This window comes from Pleuronectes platessa, chromosome 15, assembly GCF_947347685.1.
Source record: "Pleuronectes platessa chromosome 15, fPlePla1.1, whole genome shotgun sequence".
Taxonomy (NCBI): Eukaryota; Metazoa; Chordata; class Actinopteri; order Pleuronectiformes; family Pleuronectidae; genus Pleuronectes; species Pleuronectes platessa.
The window spans coordinates 10,380,310-10,401,181 of NC_070640.1; the positions used below are offsets into that span (position 1 = coordinate 10,380,310).

Genomic DNA, 20,872 nt, shown 5'->3' on the forward strand with positions numbered 1-20,872 from the left:
TTAAATGAACAAATTCATTTTTAATTTTAAATAACAAAAAAACTTTCCAAGCGCACAGAGGCGCAGCGTGTGCGTAATGGAGCTTAGGTGTCCGTCCGTCTCCATCTTGCTGGTAACTTACCACGCAATAATTAAATTGAGGCCGCGTATTAACAATTTGTTAATTTCGATTATTAAAAAATAATCTTCCAATGTCACCAGAGGCCGTACCAGAGGGCCTCCGTAGTGAGGGTCCGTAGCCACAACTTAAAGGCCGGTCCATGAAAATTTTGTCTGACATCCAACCGGTCCGTAACGCAAAAAAGGTTGGAGACCGATGCAAAAGAAAACCAATAGGGTATCGGAATGGTATTTGTTTATACTTCTCATCCAACCACAATCAAATTTACTCTATCCGGATGGTGCGATTTATCTGGATAGGGTTTTTTTGTGTGTGTTTTTGAACGATGACAAACCGGAATGAAAACAAGTAAAAATGAAATAGGAGTAACAAGGCTATTTTTTTAATGTAAGGAGTAGAAAGTACAGATATTTGCTTGAAAATGTAAGGAGTAGAAGTAAAAAGTCGTAAAAATACTCCAGTAAAGTATAGATACCCAAGATGTCTACTTAAGTAAGGTAACAAAGTATTTGTACTTCGTTACTTGACACCTCTGTTCCTTGCACAGTATGAATGTGTGTTCCTAACTAGTTAATATGATCTCCTTTATGTATTGAATGTGTTTCCAAGAATAAAAGCCTAATAAAAAAGATAATGGCATCGTCTCCCTCGTCCTCTTTGTTTCTGTATGAACGGAGGCTGCCGGGATACAGTTCAATTGTCTCATCACGAGACAAATAAATCAGCTTCTCACAGTCAGACATGTTTGTTACGTTTGGCGTGAAGGCGGAACTGGGCAATTTCAGGTCAGGATATCTTACATACGAGTCGTCTGGAACGCAGCATTACACTCACACAGGCGGACAGTGAAGCAGCGATGACGGAGGAGCCCTCGTTGACACGAATGCGCAAAACGCATGCCACTCTTCAAAATGAATGTGCTCGGGCCCTTTCAGTGCTGCTTTGCAGTCCTAGAAATTGTAGAAATTGTATTATTTTGATGTTTAATTGTTTGTTTTTATCTCAATTTGAAGTTGATCTGATGTAAGCCCTGGTACAGGTCGCTCAATGTAAAAATGTGGAATATGGCCACTAAATGCAAAAAGTTTTTCATAATGCCCCTTGAGACTTTTTTTGTTTGTCTGGTCATGATAGATCAGTGTGAAAAATGTGAACGCGTTCCAGGGGTTTCCTATTTGATTTTTTGTTCACAAAAGTTTGAAATAAATATTTACTTGGTGCCTTCTAGTTATTATTATTCTTCAGGCAAATTAATTTACTTTTTGAGGGCTTTAACATGCTAAAATAAACTCATCTGAAAATGACTATCCTGATTCTGATTTACAGATTTATGTACAATTTCACAATAATTCTTTTTAAATAACATATTTTTTAAATCCCTTAGATGAACGGTTTGCTGTGATCAACATGAAATTGTTAAATATTTAAATACAAAATTGTTCCTAAATTGGAGGAAACGCCACATTGAGAAGTTTCAGACACTGTAGCTTGGACTTACTTTTTTAAGCTGATCAGACATTATCAATATGTCTGATCACAGTACAGAGACAGCCTTGGCAAAAGTCACTAATGACCTTTTAATAGCCTCAGATCAGGGACTTGTGTCTGTCCTCGTTCTGTTAGATCTCAGTGCAGCATTCGACACAATTGACCATCAAATTTTATTACAAAGACTCAAACAGTTAATTAACATTAATGGAACCGCCCTTAACTGGTTTAAATCGTATTTTTCTGATCGCTCCCAATTTGTGCAAATTAATGATGAGTCATCTGTGCGCACCAAAGTTAACCATGGTGTTCCACAGGGCTCTGTGCTCGGCCCAATTTTATTCTCATTATATATGCTTCCACTAGGAAACATTATCAGGACACACTCGGTAAATTTCCACTGCTATGCGGATGACACCCAGTTATATTTGTCAATAAAACCTGAACAAAGTAATCAATTAACTAAACTTCGAACATGTCTCAAGGACATAAAAACCTGGATGACCCGCAATTTTCTCTTATTAAACTCAGACAAAACAGAGGTTATAATACTTGGCCCCAAACACCTTAGAGATGCATTATCTAATGATATAGCTGCGCTAGACGACATTGCCCTTGCTTCCAATGAAACAGTCAGGAACTTGGGAGTGATCTTCGATCCTGATTTATCCTTTAATAGTCACTTAAAACAAATTTCTAGGACCGCTTTTTTCCACTTGCGTAATATTTCCAAAATCAGACATGTCCTTTCCCAAAAAGATGCAGAAAAACTAGTCCACGCCTTTGTTACATCGAGACTGGACTATTGTAATTCATTATTATCTGGCTCCAGCAGTAAGTCGTTAAAGACTCTACAGCTTGTCCAAAATGCCGCAGCACGTGTCCTGACGAGAACAAAGAGAAGAGAGCACATTTCTCCTGTGTTAGCATCGCTACACTGGCTTCCAGTTAAATCTAGAATAGAATTTAAAATTCTCCTCCTCACCTTCAAGGCCCTTAATAATATGGCGCCTTTTTACCTTAAAGAGCTGTTAGTACCTTATAAACCCGCTAGAGCACTCCGCTCCCAGAATTCAAGCCTACTTGTCGTCCCTAAATTCTCTAAAAGTAGAGTAGGAGCCAGATATTTTAGCCATCGAGCTCCTCGGCTGTGGAATAATCTACCACTTTCAGTTCGGGAGGCAGATACCATCTTTTCATTTAAGAGTAGACTCAAAACCTTCCTTTTTGATAAAGCTTATAGTTAGAACTAATTAGTGCGCCAGAACGTTACTTGTTCTATTTTATGACACATGACACACGGAGCTTCTCTTTCCAGCTTCTCCTTCCTCTTCTCCATCCCTATCCCCCTTCCCCGGAATCCCTTTGCTTTATCACCCGCAGATCCAGGGCCTCTGTGGCCGCACCATGGATTGCGGTTTGTGGATCGTGCACCGGGGGTCGCGGTGGTGGATCCATTGTGGCGGATTCTGAGTCATGTGGGCTGATCGTGGTGCTGGTGGCGGACCCTGTGTCGCGTTGGCATTGGGCACGGGCGGTGGACCAGGACCGCGGTGGTGGCTCGTGATGGGTCCTGGTGGTCGGCGGTGGACGGTGACTGAGGACTGGAGTGGCGTCTGGTCTGGATGGTGGATCGTGGTCTAGATGGTTGCTGAGCATGGACTGTGCTTGCAGCGGGACTGCTTGGCATGTCATGTTGGGGTTGTCCTTCGGGATGTCTACCCTCATCAAATGCTGCTAGAGACTTTGATTATTGATGATGTTCTCCTGCACGTGGCATCTATTGCACTTCTGTCCGTCCTGGGAGAGGGATCCCTCACATGTGGCTCTCTCTGAGGTTTCTACATATTTTTACCCTGTTAAAAGGGTTTTTAGTAGTTTTTCCCTTACTCTTGCTGAGGGTTAAGGACAGAGGATGCCACACCCTGTTAAAGCCCTATGAGATGAATTGTAATTTGTGAATATGGGCTATACAAATAAAATTTGATTGATTGATTGATTATGTTGCTATATAATTTCATTTTCATCAATTGTATCTTTTCTAACTTGGAAATAAAAATATATTTTACCAACTGATGAGGAAAATATTTACGAACTGATGAGGAAAATATTTACGAACTGATGAGGACACATTCCTCTTTAATCAAACTGCAGGGTAAAATCATGTTTCTTATCAAACGGGAGAAACATCAACTTTGCCTGCACGGATCAGTCAGGCGTGTGTTTCCTGTGAGTCAACACTGAGGGATGAGAACCAGCAGAGACCGCTTCGTCATTCTCAACGTGACGTCATCACCGTGCGTCCTCTGTGGCTGAAGACCCCTCTTGTTCATACCGCAGTGTTTACCGTCTAATTCAGAGACACGCGGCCTTTGTGTTGACCACAGCGGACTAGTAGGTCCTTACTTTGGGTCCACGGAGAACAAACTGGTCTTTTATCGCCGGTTTACTTCAACATGGAGTCCGGAGAGTCCGCGGAGGAGAAGACGGCTCCGGCGTCTGCGGCTCAGCGGAGAGCGGAGATCCGCAGGAGGAAGCTGCTCATGAACTCAGAGGACAGGATGAACAGGATCGTGGGCTTCACCAAGATCGAGGCTGAAACCAAAGGTATAAAACGATCCGAGCATGAATATCTGTTCTGCTTAGATGCCTCCACTCGAAACCTGCCTCGTCCGTCTACTGCTGCGTCACCTGCTGTCAGAACATCGACTCAGTCCACGAGCAAAGCGCTGTCACGTTATGTCCATGTTCGTTTTGAATGTCTTTAATGGTGTTGGGGTGTGACGCATCCTTCTATCCTGGGATTCAAACCAGCAACTCCCCGATTCCAGTGGCTCCTCGTAGACCTGTTTTCCCCCCAGACATTTCACAGAGAGTCAAACAGCAATAATGACAATTTAAATAATCAATAGATGGTTAAAGCCAATGGTCACAGATTTCTTTCTTTTGTAATATGGCCAAAATTCATATCAAGCTATTAGTCAATATTGATAATCATTACACTAAATTACTTTAGTTTTTTTGCTTGACCAATGTATATATATATACCAGTTGATCTCAGAATAGATAAAACCCACAGCCACTCATATCGGCCAGTTGAGTCAGTTTTTGTTAAGTTCATTACTTTTCCAGGAGCAGAACTACAGACATATACAAAGCTTAGCATTTAATCACAGCGGACAGCCATTATGTCAGAGTGAGACTTTTGTTCAGTGTATATTTGTCTTGCATAGAAATAACACAAATTGGATTTATGATAAAAAAATTGCTTCAAGAAAATAAACCTGTTTAATTTACATTTATTTGAAACCAAGAAAAGCGGCAAAGTGTCATATTTGAGATTGAAATGACGTCATGTTTGTAATTTTACTTACCATCACTGATGTTGTCTCACGTCCTCAGCCGGAGCGTCACTGCGTCCGACAGAACCTCGCTTCCATCTCGATCTCGACAGGACAGAGTGGTCCTCGTCTTTGCCGAGACCGACCCCTTTCCTGCCGGAGGCCTCCGGGCTCAGCAGCCGCTCCCACAGCGCCACCCCAGAGAGAAGGGGCTCGCCCCTGCCAGACAGCAGTGAGCCACACGCAGGCTCTATAGAAGATGACATCATAGGGGTCCGGCAGAGACCTAGGGGGGAGCGGGCATCGGATGACGTCGGCGGGCCCCCGCGCGAGGGCCTCCAAAAGTACCTGTCTCGTTTCGATGATGCCATGAAACTGCGAGGTCAGCTGGCCAACGAGAAGGCGACCCAGGAAGGAGAGTCCGAGCCAGAGGAGTTTGATCCCTTCAGAGTCTTCAGGCTCGTCGGCAGCATCCTCCTCGCCATCTTTGTCCGGGTTTTCGTCTGCAAGTATCTGGTGAGTCTGCCGCTGTCGACACCTTGTTATCAGCTACCATAAGGCCACACTTACACCAAATGCAGAGGTTTTAACATCAGAATCAGATGTGCAGAGAAAAATTCCGCCTGCATACAATATATTGTTGATGTCTAAATAAAGATGACTCTGAATAACAGAAGCATTGTTGCTGCAGTGATGTGACTCACATTTTATTTCTTCCTAGTCTATATTTGCTCCGTTTCTGACCCTTGAACTGGCCTACATGGGGCTGTCCAAGTACTTTCCAAAGGTGAGTTTGCACTTGATCCCTTTTGCGTAATTTAATATGATAGCAAACAGTGTTATTGAGATGCAGATTCTTATGTTTTGTGAAGATGTCAAAGAAATAATGATGGCTGTTATGGTTGTAGAGCTGTAGAGGCACTGGTAAGTGGGGAACAAGTCCAAACATTGATGTTGTGATATTAAGTTGTTAGTCAAGCAGGAATGGGTTTCGTTTTCTGACTTCAGATTTTCAAACACATGGGTTTGTTGCTTTTTGTCTGTTTTCCATATTGACTGTTAAATCAAACGGGCTCTAAAAGGTTGTAAATGATCATTAAAGTGCATCCATGTGTTTCATAGTGTCTTTGCATTCCACTCCTGTCTCTCCAGGTAGAGAAGAAGACCCAGACCACTGTGCTAACCGCTGCCCTGCTGCTGTCCGGCATCCCCTCTGAGGTCATCAACCGCTCCATGGACACCTACAGGAGGATGGGCGACGTCTTTGCCGACCTATGCGCCTATTTCTTCACCTTCATCATCTCGAACGAGATCCTGCTCCTCATTGGCTCAGAGACTCCTGATGGAGGAGCAGGACCTCAGTAACCCAGCCCTCCTTCTCGTTGACCCCTCGTTCGGTTCCCCATAGCAACAAGGCATGCTTATTTACGCCCTCTGATGTGGGTTTGCCGTCAACAGTCTGGAAATGAATCCCTGCCGTGTTATGACCAGGGTCACGCCTCAGCTGCACGAGAGCTCATCTCTACAGCACTTCAGAGTTTAACCCAGGCTACATGTAACCAGCGAGTCCAGTGTTTGCTCCAGAGCTCCTTGTTATTTCTGCTTGCTACAGACGCTCGGAAACATAAGAACAGTCTGTGTTTGTGTGACAGATATACAGGCGTTTATAATGACCAGTAATATTTATTTATTCAGGAAATGGAAAACGTTACACCGAAAAGTGGAAGACAATTGGTCTTAAATTGCAAAGGGTTCATTGATTCCATCTGACTTTTGTCCACCTCACATGAATCTTGTTGCACCATCTTGATAAAAATATATCCTAGATATTATTCATGAGTGGAAAACTAATTCTGTCAATTAACGCTGACAGGTGCTGTGTTGCTGCCCTCTCTGGCAGGATTTGACCGAATTGTGTAAAATGAGGTGCACAGCTCAATTCCACTGAATGCTAAGAGGGGGTAATTTGAGGAACTGAATTATTGCCCGAGTCCTCCTTTATCCTAAGAAATCCAAATGTGTTGCATAAGCTGGACAAGGTGTCAAATTCTCAGCTAATAAACCTGACTCCTCAGCAGGCACATGACCGTTAAACCAAATCTCCAACAACACTATGGATGCCCTTTTTTTTTCAACTGTACAGAGGGTTAGAAAGGTTGGGGTCATTGCATATTGAGTTCATCTCCTTTTAAAACAAAAATCTAAACTGCCACAAACCACTGTTAGAAATGTCATGTCGTGTTTTAATTACACATTGAGTTTTCAAGTTCCTGAACCAAATGAAATGCAAAGGAATTGACCCCAACCTTGGGAGATGAGAGGGTTACTGAGGATCTTGACCTGTCGTGACTGACAGTCGATGACTGAATTGAGTAGAGGGCTCAATACAGGTGGTTAACTGTTAAATACTTTATAGTTTAATTGAAGTTTAGGTACATTTGAAAACAAGTGCTATGAGATTACTTTAAATAATCAGAAAAACTGATTTCAGACTTTATCCTCAGGATCCTGATCAAATCTTTGGATTACTTTATTATTTTTCTTACTTTGTTCTGTGATTATTCTGAGATCTACCATATTTCAAAAGGTTTCTTTCCTCCTGATACATCAACTAGCACGAAATGCAGCGGTAAAGACCCTGAAGAACCAGCAGCACGGCTGCATGATTTTTCTGTTGATAAAATAAAGAGTTAGGAAGAGAACCCCCCCTTAAATCCGCATACTTTTAAACACACTAACTATTAGAACAGAAGCAGTTTAATAGATTTGAGTATCTAAGAACAAAAGGCTGGAGGGGAAAAATTAAACAAATTAATTTAGTATGAATGGGTCTAGAACCGTTAATTTTCTCAAATACATCATTTGAAAATGTTGCTATACTGAGTTCACAGAACAAGCAGGAAAAGTTACACCCACAGTCCTTATGCTTTTGTTTTTATAAAGACTAAAAAGGACATTTTTGTAGCGTAGTCATCGTTCACATTCAGGAGATGATGAATTATTCATCGGGTGAAAAACTAGAGCAACAGTCCCAGATGATAAGAATCCTTTATATTTGTGTTGTGATGGACCTCCTCATAGGCTGTGGTTTAGGTCTTGTTTTCCATTGCGATCACACCTTTTGTTTTAAGGGGTCCAACTACATTATATTATACCTTGAATGTTGAGTGAGTTATTTTTGCACGGCTTTAAAAGGCAGTAAACCTCATAAACTGTGTGTAGGTAATGAAATGTACGGTTGACAGGAATGTGTTTGGTTTTACTCTGAAGTTCTGCCAGTGCCGTTTCAGTGGGAGTTTGTGCGCTTATTTGTGTCAATTAATTCATGGTGACGTGTTCTGCTTCGCTTCCTTCAGGCCTCATGCAGATTCACACTTTATATACAGTGTACTGTGGGTTTGTGCTGTTCATGTCCTCTCTGAATTTCATCCTTATTTATTGATGTGAATATTTGGTTTCATGTAAACGAATTGATGTGATTTAGCGTATCTTACTACTTGTCTAAGCCACTTGATTGTTTTTGATAATGTTTACAGAATAACAGTTTTATTGGCTCTTACATATTTGAACTTAAGCAACAAATTCAGTGTTAATATGATCTAAACAGTTTGTGCTTCAATAAAATACAAAAGGATGAATAACCAGACCGTTCTTACCAAATAAATACAACTTGCGGGACAAACTTAAGACTCACTTCTCGATTTGTATTGAACTGTTTTATGTAGCAGGGACAGTGCATGTTAATAAACATGATGAGACGAGGATGTTTAGATCGATTGATAACTTTATTGATCTCCAGATGGAAACTTAATTGCACAGCAGCAGGGGTAGGCCAATATACAATAGAATATTTAGTTGGTTGCATTATGCACCATCACAACCAGATACCACCAAATCCTACACACTGCACCTTTTCCATCATGCTGTGGATTTTGTCTTGAGAAATTATTTCTCAGTTATATTTAGAGGAAGATGAAAGGGCTACTTAGCTCTTTTATCACTATTTTAAGTGGTAAGAATAGAGTATTTTATTATATTGAAAATGCATTAATCAGAAAACATATGTTGAAAATCAGAGGATTTTGGGATAGAATCATTTAGTTGTTGTATAAATATATATATATAATATATATAATATGAAACAACCCGAGTATTACAAAAAGTTATCTTATTTTACTTATCTTACGTCCTCAAATGTCTTAGTTTTCTTTTTGTTGTATGTTTTAAATATAGCAGAGTAAAACGTACACCATACCCCTCTGATATATGATAGTGTAATATATTATATTATAAAATAGATACAGGTCTTACCTTTAAATGAACATTACCTAACACCTCTGCTAGATCCTATTACAAGAGAGAGGTTTTTATTTATCTTCCTACACCCACAGGTACAGGGAATAATGGAGCCTAGTTGATTGATAAAACACTATTTTCATTATTCACTATACATATTCTCACACTGTACATATTTTTTCTTGTTTTTAAAATATATATACCAGTTTTTGTTCCAGTCACATCTTTTTTATATTTGTTAATATTGCCTTACACACTAAAGAATTATTATCCTCACACTTAGGTATAGCATGCTACTTATTATTTCTTACGGATGCCTATTTTTCACTCTTGCTGCTGTAATATTGCAAATGTCCACATTGTGGGACTAATTAAGGATAATTTTATCTTACTGTCAAACAATTGTCTAAATCAATAGTTCATGGAACTGTTTATTTTATCCGAAAACATTCAGAATATCTGATTTGTTTATTGTTTTACAAAGTACCTGAATCATCAGACTGTTAATATTCACACGTGCATGAGTTTTCACTTGTTGATTCACAGATGTCATTATTGATTCATTTTGGCATCAACTCGCCGCTCTGACCTCCCACCGCACGAGGGCGCACTCCGTTGTTAAGTTTGTAATTTAAACTGTCGCACTTAAGTGTCGCATTTTTGTTACGCGCAGGATCAACGGCACAAACAACCATTCACCGTCGGTCGTTCGTCACAATCCATGATCTGATTTCCTTTTTTTTACCAAACCTAACTCTGTGGAACAGCAATGGGACGCGAGTCGAGGTAAGTTACAAAGATCCGTTTCGTCCTGTGTTTCCTTCTGTAGCTGCTTGAGCTGGTTTCGTTCCCATGGCTAACGTTAGCATGCTAGCTGAGGCGTCGGTGTGTTAGTGCGCCTCCGACAACATTTGGTCTCACACAGCTGTGGAATATGAATTAAAACAAAGGTCTCGAGCGTGTAGGCTCCGCTCGACACTCTGCAGGCAACGTGAGTTTTCTTCTGTTTGCTCCTCAGACACTACAGGAAGCGCTCAACGTCTCGGGGACGCTCAGGCAGCCGCTCAAAGAGCCGCTCTCCGGACAAACGCTCCAAGAAGGAGGACCGGGACCGAGACCGGAGCAGGAGGGAGAGGTCCCGGAGCAAGGACCGCCGCAGGACCCGGTCCAGAGACAGGAAACGACCTAGGTGGGAGTTCTATGTCCTTATGTTGTCTACAATTAAACTCTAAAGTTGTTGCTAGTTGAATTTACAATTTAAAAGTCAGGTCACTGTTAGTCCATTTAATCTGGGATGAGATCTTGGATCACACTTTGTATGATACTAGCATTCTAAATGGAGTTTCTCAGCTGTGAACTACCACAAAACCCGGATTAGTCTGAAGAGGAGACTTTGATGAGAATCATGGTTACTTGGCCCCAAAAAAACTTGATAATTTGTTTGTTCTAGCTGTTACATAACTAAACCATATTTACATCCTCACTCTGCCTTTTATGGGGTATGTTTAAAGATGGCTTAATTAGATGTGGTGTTTTTTGTGTTTTCCTTGGCTGAATTTGTGTGACCACAAAGTTATTCTTGAGAAGAGACCGTTTTCCCCTCTGGTCATTTCTGTCTTGATGTCATATGTTTGTGTTTGTTGTTAAGGCGATCCAGGAGCAGAGAAAGGAGGAGGTCCAGAAGCAGAGAAAGAAGGAGGTCAGGCAGCAGAAGCAGAGCCCGGAGGTCCAGATCTGGCAGCCCCAACAAGAGCAGGAGAACAGATGAAAAGTGAGACATGACATTAACTAACCAGAAGCCCAGAGAATCTTCAGGATACATTTGTGCAGCATACACAATCCAGCGGGACACATGGTCATAAATTTAAAATGTTTTTATCAGGTAAAGAATGTTTAGTTAATGTAACCAGAAAATGTCGATGACTTTTCCTTAAATTTAGATTGAAGTTGTCTTAGTTACCAGGGGTAGGATTTCTCAAAATGAAGCCAAACAATAACCCTAAATGGTTCTAGATAGTTACTGTCTCGGCGTGGGGATCACATTATCAACAGTTTCTATAACTCTCTTTTTGTTATCTTCCATGCAGATCAAGGGGCAAAGAGGAGGAAAACATTGACCCTTTATCTGAAAAGAAAAAGATTAAAGAGGAGAAAGAGGATGAAAAGATTGAGGATGTAAGTTCTGTAGCTACAGTTTTCGCCAGTCAGTAAAATGTCACCACATATTGGAAGGAAATGTTACAAATCTTTCTCTTGTGTCTGTGCAGCAAGACTTTGACCAGAACAAGCTGGAGGAGGAGATGAGGAAGAGGAAGGAACGGGTGGAGAAGTGGAGATTAGAGCAGAGGCAGAAGGCAATCACAAGCATCGGAGAGCTGAAGAAGGAACTGGAGGAGATGAAGCAGGGAAAGAAGTGGAGCCTCGAGGATGATGAAGGTGAAGAAGCACAGTTTAAAATAACCTGTAATACTTATAATTAATCATATTCTATGTAACCTGTTATTTTACATTATAAAATCATTATTTATCCAATAAAAGTTTTGTAATTGGGTGTGATAAGAAGTTAAATAAAAGACGTTATAATGTTTTAATCTACTTTCATCAGACCTTAGCTTTAATGCTGCACATCCCTAATGATTGACTCTTCATTTCAGACGATGACGAGGAAGGTTCAGCACCTATGGAGGGAGACGATGACGACGATGGAGAAGAGAAAGAGGAGAAGACAGAGATGGAGATAAAGGAGGAGAAGAAAGAGGAGGAGGTGGAGGCAGAGGAGGAGGAGGAGGAGGAAGAGAAGGAGACTCCTATGGAGCAGCTGGAAGAGGAGGACGACATTGATCCTCTGGACGCCTACATGGAGGAGGTGAAGCAGGAGGTGAAGAAGTTCAACATGGGAGGAGTGAAGGGAAATGATCAGGTGAGTGTGAGAGGGATGTGTCATTTTTATGTCCAGTGTCCTACGTCAATATAAGGTTGTCTCCCAGCATTCAGAAGATTTCTTCATGGGTGTTTTCCTGCGCTGTTTTGTTAAATAATAATGATGTATGTGTTTTTTCATCCTCAACAGACAGGAGCGATATCAATGTCTAAGGTTATGACTGTTATGAAAACCAAGAAAGGACCCAACACTCACAAGAAGAAGGGTGAGCTGATGGAGAATGACCAGGATGCCATGGAGGTACTTTTCCCCCCAGTTAATGCTTTTTTTGGGTAATGATGTCACATGAACAGTAATTAAACCTGTATTTTTTAATCGGTTGTGTTTGACAGTACTCATCAGAGGAGGAGGAGGTCGATCTGCAAACAGCTCTGACAGGTTTCCAGACCAAAACAAGGAAAGTCCTGGAGCCTGTTGACCACGGCAAGATCCAGTACGAATCGTACCGTAAAAACTTCTATGTGGAGGTGCCTGAGTTGGCCAAGATGACTCAAGAAGGTCGGTAAACAGGAAATGTGAATCAATCATTCTTTCAGTTTGGATCCCATCACAGAGATTAAATTGAAATTGAAAACTGCCACATATCCCCTACCCTATTGTATATCCCATATTTATACTGTTAGGCTGCTTCTAACATCATTATAATACAAATTAAATAAAGACTTATACAGCCGTCGGACAGCGTCTGCTGAGTGTACAATTAATCCATTTTCAGACATGACCTGCGGGTAAAGTCCGGAAAACCTTGTCTGGAGTTTACCCAGAGCCTGCCTTTTACACATTCACAACTGTCAGTCTTCTATGTGTAGGATACCGTTGTTTCAAGGGGAGATATTTGTTTTCTTTTTAAATTTGTGTCTGTCACGCTATAGAAGTGTCACTTTCTATGGACTTTATACCAGGAGGCCAGGCGGATAAAGTCTGCAGATAATCTGGAGCCCCTTACTCTGACATTTGCGTTCACACATGCACCTCTTCTGGAGAAAATATGGAGAATCTGCAGAGATCAGTGCATGTCTGAAAGCAACTTAACATGCCCATCACACCAGTTTATAGTTAAACTAGCAAATGCTTGTTCCTTGAGAAGGTTAACTGCTCATTTGTCAGATTAAACACATGTATTTGTCGTCATCCAATCCCTCATGGTCTATATAACTTCTTTCTGTTTTTTCTTATCTCTACAGACGTGAACACTTACAGGTTGGACCTGGAAGGCATTGTTGTTAAAGGGAAGGGCTGCCCCAAACCCATCAAGACCTGGGTGCAGTGTGGGATATCAATGAAGATCCTTCATGCAATGAAGAAGTAAGTGTGACTGGTGGTGACTGACTCTGGGGGCAATATCAATGGTGATCACATTCAGTCAAAGATAGTTGGGCCGTCATCTTGTTTGTAAACTGCCTGAGCACAGATTTGTGTAAATGTACAATGAGTAGCTTCTGTTTAAAAAGAAAAAAAATACATTGGTGTTCAGCTGGATATGAACTACTCATATCACATGAATAATCAGATTTTATGTGACACTTGATTCTTTATGAATCGCCACCAACCGTTTGTATTTGTGTTAATTTCTTTCTCCCAAATGTACCTAGGCACAGCTACGATAAACCCACCCCCATCCAGGCCCAGGCCATTCCTGCCATCATGTCCGGCCGAGACCTCATTGGCATCGCTAAGACCGGCAGTGGGAAAACCATAGCCTTCCTGTTGCCCATGTTCCGACACATAATGGACCAGAGGCCCCTGGAAGAGTCTGAGGGACCCATCAGTAAGTCATTCAAGTCAATTTTACTTTTGATAATATATACTTGGCAAATATTTTCCGTCACAGTTATTAAATATGGTGGGAAATGAGTGCTCAATTCAAAACATGCTCTCTTTTCTCACCTCCTTTCCTCCCCCTCTTGAAGGTATAATCATGACTCCGACCAGAGAGTTGGCTCTGCAGATCACCAAGGAGTGTAAGAAGTTCTCCAAGTCGCTGGGGCTCAGGGTGGTGTGTGTTTATGGAGGCACTGGTATCAGCGAACAGGTAAACGTATTCTGAGCAATTTCACTTCTTGCAACAAACACATCCTGCAGTGCTTTTATTCTACTTTTCATGATTTTACATTTATGCAGCAGTACACACATCTATATAGACAAACCGTCTGAGAATGATATTAATAATGTAATTTGTTGTTGGGTTGCAGATTGCTGAGCTGAAGAGAGGAGCTGAGATCATTGTGTGTACACCAGGAAGAATGATTGACATGTTGGGGGCCAACAGTGGTGAGTTCATATACTTTTTTCATTCTGACGGGGACTAGACACAAACAAGCACCTTTTGATGCCTTGTGAACGTTTTCTTAATTATTTTGCATGGAATTATTGTTACAATATGAAGCACATAATGATCCACATCAGTACCACTTACTAAACTGTTGAACTATTTGACCACCTCTGCAATCAGTCAAGACTTTGCTGTGTCCTGAAGATCAGGGCAAGTACAGGTAGGTGAACCTGGTGCTGCCTCCAAGGTTCTTCAGTCTCCAAGCCAGGATGACCAGTATATGATATCTGTATCTTAATATGGATATTGGGAATTTATTATTTGAAATGAGAATAGTCTGAATACTCAACCAGGGTTCTACAGTGTTGTTGTTTAGGTAGGCCAACATATGCTCCCATTATGCTTTCCTATTTAACTGCCAAAGTACAAATGTGCAGCTTGATATTCAAAGCATAAAGTTTTTCATGCATCCGAAATACTTCACCTGTATCTTTAATTATTTTTAATTTAAGGTGGATATGTTTTCTGGAAAAAGATCATTGAAGAGCCCTGTGAAGCTCTGACTGTTCATATAAAGCTGTGAATGCTGTAAATGTTTTCAGACGGTATTAACTCTTGTATTTGCTGACACTTTAATTGTGCATTATGTCGATGGGTGTTAAAGTAAAAAGGGGTTTTGTGGCTTCCACACATGCGAGGTAATCTGTAATATGTTTCCCTTGTAGGTGAAAAGGCGCAGATAATGCTTGATGGGGCTCCATCTCATGTATTATATCTTGAAGCTGTTTTCTGACTTTTCTAGGTCCCTCATGAGATGGTACGCAAGACCAGAGACGAGCAAAACAATATTTAGATATATTAATTACAAACCAAATGAAAACCCTGGCCACTTGAAATTACACTACTGAAAAGTGTGCTGAACTTAAGATGACTTGTTTTCTTGTGAAGTAATTTGAAGTAGCTATATCCAGCAAAAGGTTTTCTGTTTGTTAGATTACTTTCATGTGTTCTGAAGAAGACAGAATGTGCATGAGTTCTGACTTTTCTTCAAGTTAACTTTTTTCTCCATGCCCTTCTCCGTTGGTGTATAGGCCGAGTCACTAACCTGCGAAGAGCTACATATGTAGTGTTGGATGAAGCAGACAGGATGTTTGACATGGGCTTCGAGCCGCAGGTGGGTCTCTTTTATATTTATACTGTGGCCTGCATGGCTTTTCCATAATGTTTTAGTCTGTTGCTGCAACTTTCAATGTTTGATGGCAGGAACTGTTGCAGATATTTCTTTCGTTGGTCCAATAAAAGAGTTGACAAAATTCACAAACCCTCCATGTGTCTTCTTTGTCCTCCACCAGGTGATGCGTATCGTGGACAATGTGCGCCCAGATCGTCAGACAGTCATGTTTTCAGCCACCTTCCCCAGAGCCATGGAAGCACTGGCTCGTAGGATCCTGATAAAGCCTCTTGAGGTCCAGGTGGGAGGCCGCAGTGTCGTCTGCTCAGATGTGGAACAACATGTGGTAAAATATCTACATTTCAGTTCTCTGTCTAAATGCAAAGGGTTTAAGTGAAATAGAACTTTTGGTTATTTGTTGTCCTTTTTTTTAAATTCACACTGGTAATCCATCCGAGCTCTCACATGTCCCTGACTTCCTTATTTGTTTCTGTAGCTGGTGATTGATGAGGACAAGAAGTTCCTGAAGCTGCTGGAGATTCTGGGTCACTACCAGGAGAAGGGCTCGGTCCTTATCTTTGTGGACAAACAGGAGCATGCGGACGGGCTGCTGAAAGACCTGATGAAAGCGTCGTACCCATGCATGTCACTGCATGGAGGTGAGCCATTGATTATATTTGTTTTTAGATAGTTTTAGCATATCTAATTAAACTGCAATATATGTGAAGGTATGAAAAATGCTTTGATTTAGACGGTTTGGTTTCTGCTGTTGCAGCAATTGAAATGGGGACAGTCAATTTCTGATCTTTGATAACCTTGAGAAGTAAATGTTTGTGTTTACAAACAACTTGATGGGGAAAGAAAAATCACAGTGTACACACAGGATCTTATATGAAGTTTATAAAGAAAATCACATGTAATATGGGACTTAGGGACTTTCTGCCATGGTAATGTCTAGGTTGCTGGTTTTCATTTAATCCTTCCCTTGGCTCCTCCGTAGGAATTGACCAGTACGACAGAGACAGCGTCATCAATGACTTCAAGAATGGGGCTTGTCGCCTCATGGTGGCCACCTCTGTCGCAGCCAGAGGCCTTGACGTCAAGCAGCTGATCCTGGTGGTCAATTATAATTGCCCCAACCACTATGAGGACTATGTCCATAGGGCTGGGCGCACGGGCAGAGCAGGTAACAAGGTCAGTCACCTGGAAGGGGGTGTAACTTTACAAATCAGGAAGAAATGTGAGAAAAGTTGCTAAATCTACTCACAGAATCTCTAACTGGGGGTTGCATTGTGGGCAATGTAGGCACAACGTTTTGACAATTAAGAAGAACGTATGTAATAATGATTATGTTATCACTGGACAGATAACAGAATCCAAATCTTAACATGTTTTGATCTACATCTTGCTCTTTCAGGGATTCGCTTACACCTTCATCACAGGGGACCAGGTTCGCTATGCTGGTGACATCATCAAAGCGTTGGAGCTCTCATCTTCTCCTGTCCCACAAGAGCTGGAGCAGCTCTGGGCCTCCTTCAAAGACCAACAGAAATTGGTAAGATGAGGGAAAGAGGAAAATGAACTGTTAAGTGTGTGTGTTTGCAACAAAGCTACAATGTGACCATTAAATTCATAGCATGACCCTGATATTTGTCCCTCCTATTTTTCTATCCGAACAGGAGGGTAAGACAATTAAGAGCAGCAGCGGATTCTCAGGGAAAGGCTTCAAGTTTGACGAGACAGAACACGCTCTGGCCAATGAGAGGAAGAAGCTGCAGAAAGCTGCTCTCGGCCTGCAGGACTCTGATGACGAGGACGGAGCGCTGGATGTGAGTGACCTTTTCAGTTTCATTGTTTATTGCATGATTTTAAGATATTGATGTGTTTATGGAGGTAATTGTCTGAATCATCTGTTTCTCTGCATCATATTGAAGCGGTTATCCATTTGCTATCTTCCCCGTTATACGTACATCATCATTACCGTTTAACCAATAACACTAAATCGTGCGCCTTACTTTTTTCCCTCATCAGATTGAGGAGCAGATAGAGAGTATGTTCAACTCCAAGAAGAGGGTAAAGGACCTGTCTGCTCCCGGGTCGGCTTCCGGTCCCGCAGGATCAGTTTCCAACACATCTGCTGGTGGTGGAGGAGGGATGCCAGGCGCTGGACCCCCGTCTGCTGGAAACATACAGAAACTGGAGATGGCCAAGAGGCTGGCGCTTAAGATCAACGCTCAGAAAAACCTGGGAGCCGAGGCTCAGGTACGTCAAGTAGATGCTAAAGGAAACAACTATAAATATTTAATCACAATATAGACAATTGCACTGATAATCTTCCCATCTGTGGTCTCCTCCTTCAGTTGTTTTTTCTGGACGACTATAAAGCATTATATACGAAATTAAAAACGAGTTCTTATTTATTCCACCGTAACCTAATATGTGCGAAAGCTCTTCATCTAATGTTTCTTTCCTTTGTTCATTTTCCATTTTCTTTTATAGTTTTTATATAATTTCAGAAGTTTGTATGTATCGTGTTTTGTGTCTAGATACTTTTCCAATCAAAAATACCAAACAAACTCTTTCTCTTGTACAGGATGTGATGCAACAGGCCACGAACGCCATCCTGCGGGGCGGCACCATCATGACGCCCTCTGTGTCGGCCAAGACCATCGCGGAGCAGCTGGCAGAGAAGATCAATGCCAAGCTGAACTACACGCCTGTGGAGAAGCTGGAGGAGGAGCGGCAGGCGGCTGAACAGGCAGAGACGGTCAAGAGATACGAAGAGGAGCTGGAAATCAACGACTTCCCTCAGGTCAGCAGCCCACAGTGCAGAGCCCTGACGGAATATTCAGCACATTTCCCTTTTAGTTTTCATCTGTGGTTTTGGAGTTTTCAATGCTTTTATTTCACTGGAGTATGGGCGTTCACTGAGTCCTAAGTAACTGCAGTTAATCCCATTCACATGCAACTTGCACAGGAGCAAGAAATAAGTGATGGAAATATAGATTTGTTTTGACTTAATTCATTTTGTGTGGTGCACACTTTACACAATTTGTAGATGTTAAGTGAGTTCACCATGCCACTTTGAAATACAGGTGTGGACGGTGAGGGTGTGCACAGATGTAAGAGTGTGATTACCTGAGCCAAGCCTGATTTTAAATATTTGGGTTGGGCTTGACACAAAAAGACGGAACGCCTGCCGGGTTCAGGTCGTGATGGGATGAGTTTGGAGAGGGAAAGTTGGGTTGAATGTAAGACAGCAAATGTTTTACCACACCCGAATACACTCAATCAAACAGGCCTGATTTGTTTCATTCGTGCAGAGTAAAACAGGCTCAAAGCTTTCAGCAAGAGAGGGAAACAACAGCCTAAGACTTGTTGTTAAAGTAGTGTAGTAGTTGGTATCATCCACTTGGAAAAGCAGAGAAATAAAAGTAATTAATATAATATAATCCTTATTCTGTTCTTCTTCTCCAGACGGCCAGGTGGAAGGTGACATCTAAAGAAGCTCTGCAGAGGATTGGTGAATACTCTGAAGCTGCCATCACCATCAGAGGAACCTATTTCCCTCCAGGCAAAGAGCCCAAGGAGGGAGAACGCAAGATCTATCTGGCTATTGAGAGTAAGTGTTGGGGAAAAATAAAATGTCACTCCTTATTTTATCTATCCCTTGAATATTACGTTTTTTCCTGGTGTTTCATTAATCCACATATTCTGTATATTAATGTTATGTTTGTTTTCCAGGTGCTAATGAGCTGGCTGTGCAGAAAGCCAAGACAGAGATTACTCGGTTAATCAAGGAAGAACTCATCAGATTAGTAAGTATCTTTTGCTCCTTGAAATCAATAACGAGTAATGGACATCATGTTGGTATCAGCTTTAATAGGAGCTGTTTCCTTGTGCTGGATTTTAGAGAAGGAAAAATAAGATTTGTTGGGGTTTGTTCCCCTGTATGTGTCAATACAAACATGTTTCTCATCGCCTTTTCTTTTCCTTCTAGCAAAATTCCTACCAGCCGACGAGCAAAAGCCGATACAAAGTGCTGTAGAGGAGAAACCAAGGCTTGTTGGAGGAGTGTTCATTTCTCTACTGTTTCCTGTCTTCTATCATGTCTCATCAGATTGGTTGAAGAATGTTTTAGTCTATATTTTGAATAATGGCAAATTAAGTTCAGTGTATGTGTGTTTCTATTTTTCATCCGTTTCCCCCTGAAGTTGTTTTCAGACATGAACTCCAGATAATGACATTATCCGGGCGCTTTCCTGCTGCATTCTCACATGAGCTCACTCAGACATTTTAATCTCGGGGCCATTAGGAACATTTTTTGAAAATGTCGGGAGAAACACACTCTGGCGTTTGAGTTCCCACATACAGCCCCTGTGGAAAAGGTCCAGTCTTCAGTGTGTGTCTGAAGGCAGCTTTGGTTTACAGTAATTTTTTATGAACAAACAAATACCAAAATGTGATGCTGTTTTCACCTTCAGTGTCATGAGACCACCAGGATGCAACAACAAGCTAAATACAACATGTCTTTTAATATAAGACAGATTTTTTTGTAATGTAATTTTTTTTGTTCGGATTTGTTTGTAAGAGCCACATACCAGCCATTGTCCTCAAGAAGAAAGACTCAGATGAAAGATGTTTTTACTTTCTCTCTGAATAAAACCTGATGTTAATAAGGAAGTCATGTTTCTAGAATGTTTTTATTTTTTTTTAATTCTAAATACTACAAAATATTCGACAAAACATATTTACTCCAAACATCCAACAAGCAACCTCAACCTCAGTATGTTCAGATCTTATCAAAATTTGAAGTATATATGAAATCTTAATATGCATATAATCATATGCCTGAGTACTCCCTCATTTTATCCTTCTTCAGCAAAACTTAAGTAACCACATCATCCGCTACATCAATTCTTTGTCTCTGAGAAAAACAAGAAACTCAAAAACAAACAAATCCAACCAACCCCCAATCAAATTTGAATATCAAAGCAACTTTTCTTCTACATAATACTTGAAATAACCCCCCCCCCCCCTACTTTCAGCTGCAATCATACTTATTTAGTATAAATAGAATAAAATCTCTGAGTGTCTTAGAATAAAATCTCTCTTTTAAAAATTGTCTCAGTGTAGGAAATAAAGCATTTACATTAAGCAGAATACACACAGAAAGATGGAGACATTTAATCTTCAGATAGGGAGTTAACTTGATGTGTGCAGCTGTTGACTAGAGACTGTC

General features: G+C 41.1%; 2 protein-coding genes across 2 annotated transcripts; both read left to right on the forward strand.

Annotated features, from left to right (window-relative positions):
* The first annotated feature begins 3,899 nt into the window (after nucleotides 1-3,899).
* On the forward strand, nucleotides 3,900-8,632 carry camlg (calcium modulating ligand). Its single transcript, XM_053441063.1, has 4 exons — nucleotides 3,900-4,216; nucleotides 5,012-5,466; nucleotides 5,672-5,737; nucleotides 6,103-8,632. Exons 1-4 carry the CDS (start codon nucleotides 4,066-4,068, stop codon nucleotides 6,313-6,315), a joined length of 885 nt encoding a protein of 294 aa, XP_053297038.1. The 5' UTR covers nucleotides 3,900-4,065; the 3' UTR covers nucleotides 6,316-8,632.
* Nucleotides 8,633-9,890: 1,258 nt separating this feature from the next.
* ddx46 (DEAD (Asp-Glu-Ala-Asp) box polypeptide 46) lies at nucleotides 9,891-20,313 on the forward strand. Its single transcript, XM_053441657.1, has 23 exons — nucleotides 9,891-10,032; nucleotides 10,265-10,435; nucleotides 10,895-11,017; nucleotides 11,334-11,421; nucleotides 11,514-11,682; nucleotides 11,901-12,166; nucleotides 12,317-12,427; nucleotides 12,520-12,685; nucleotides 13,372-13,492; nucleotides 13,780-13,955; nucleotides 14,098-14,219; nucleotides 14,380-14,458; nucleotides 15,551-15,633; nucleotides 15,812-15,976; nucleotides 16,127-16,289; nucleotides 16,631-16,824; nucleotides 17,048-17,185; nucleotides 17,310-17,459; nucleotides 17,662-17,892; nucleotides 18,224-18,442; nucleotides 19,108-19,252; nucleotides 19,375-19,448; nucleotides 19,631-20,313. Exons 1-23 carry the CDS (start codon nucleotides 10,016-10,018, stop codon nucleotides 19,676-19,678), a joined length of 3,219 nt encoding a protein of 1,072 aa, XP_053297632.1. The 5' UTR covers nucleotides 9,891-10,015; the 3' UTR covers nucleotides 19,679-20,313.
* Nucleotides 20,314-20,872: the final 559 nt, after the last annotated feature.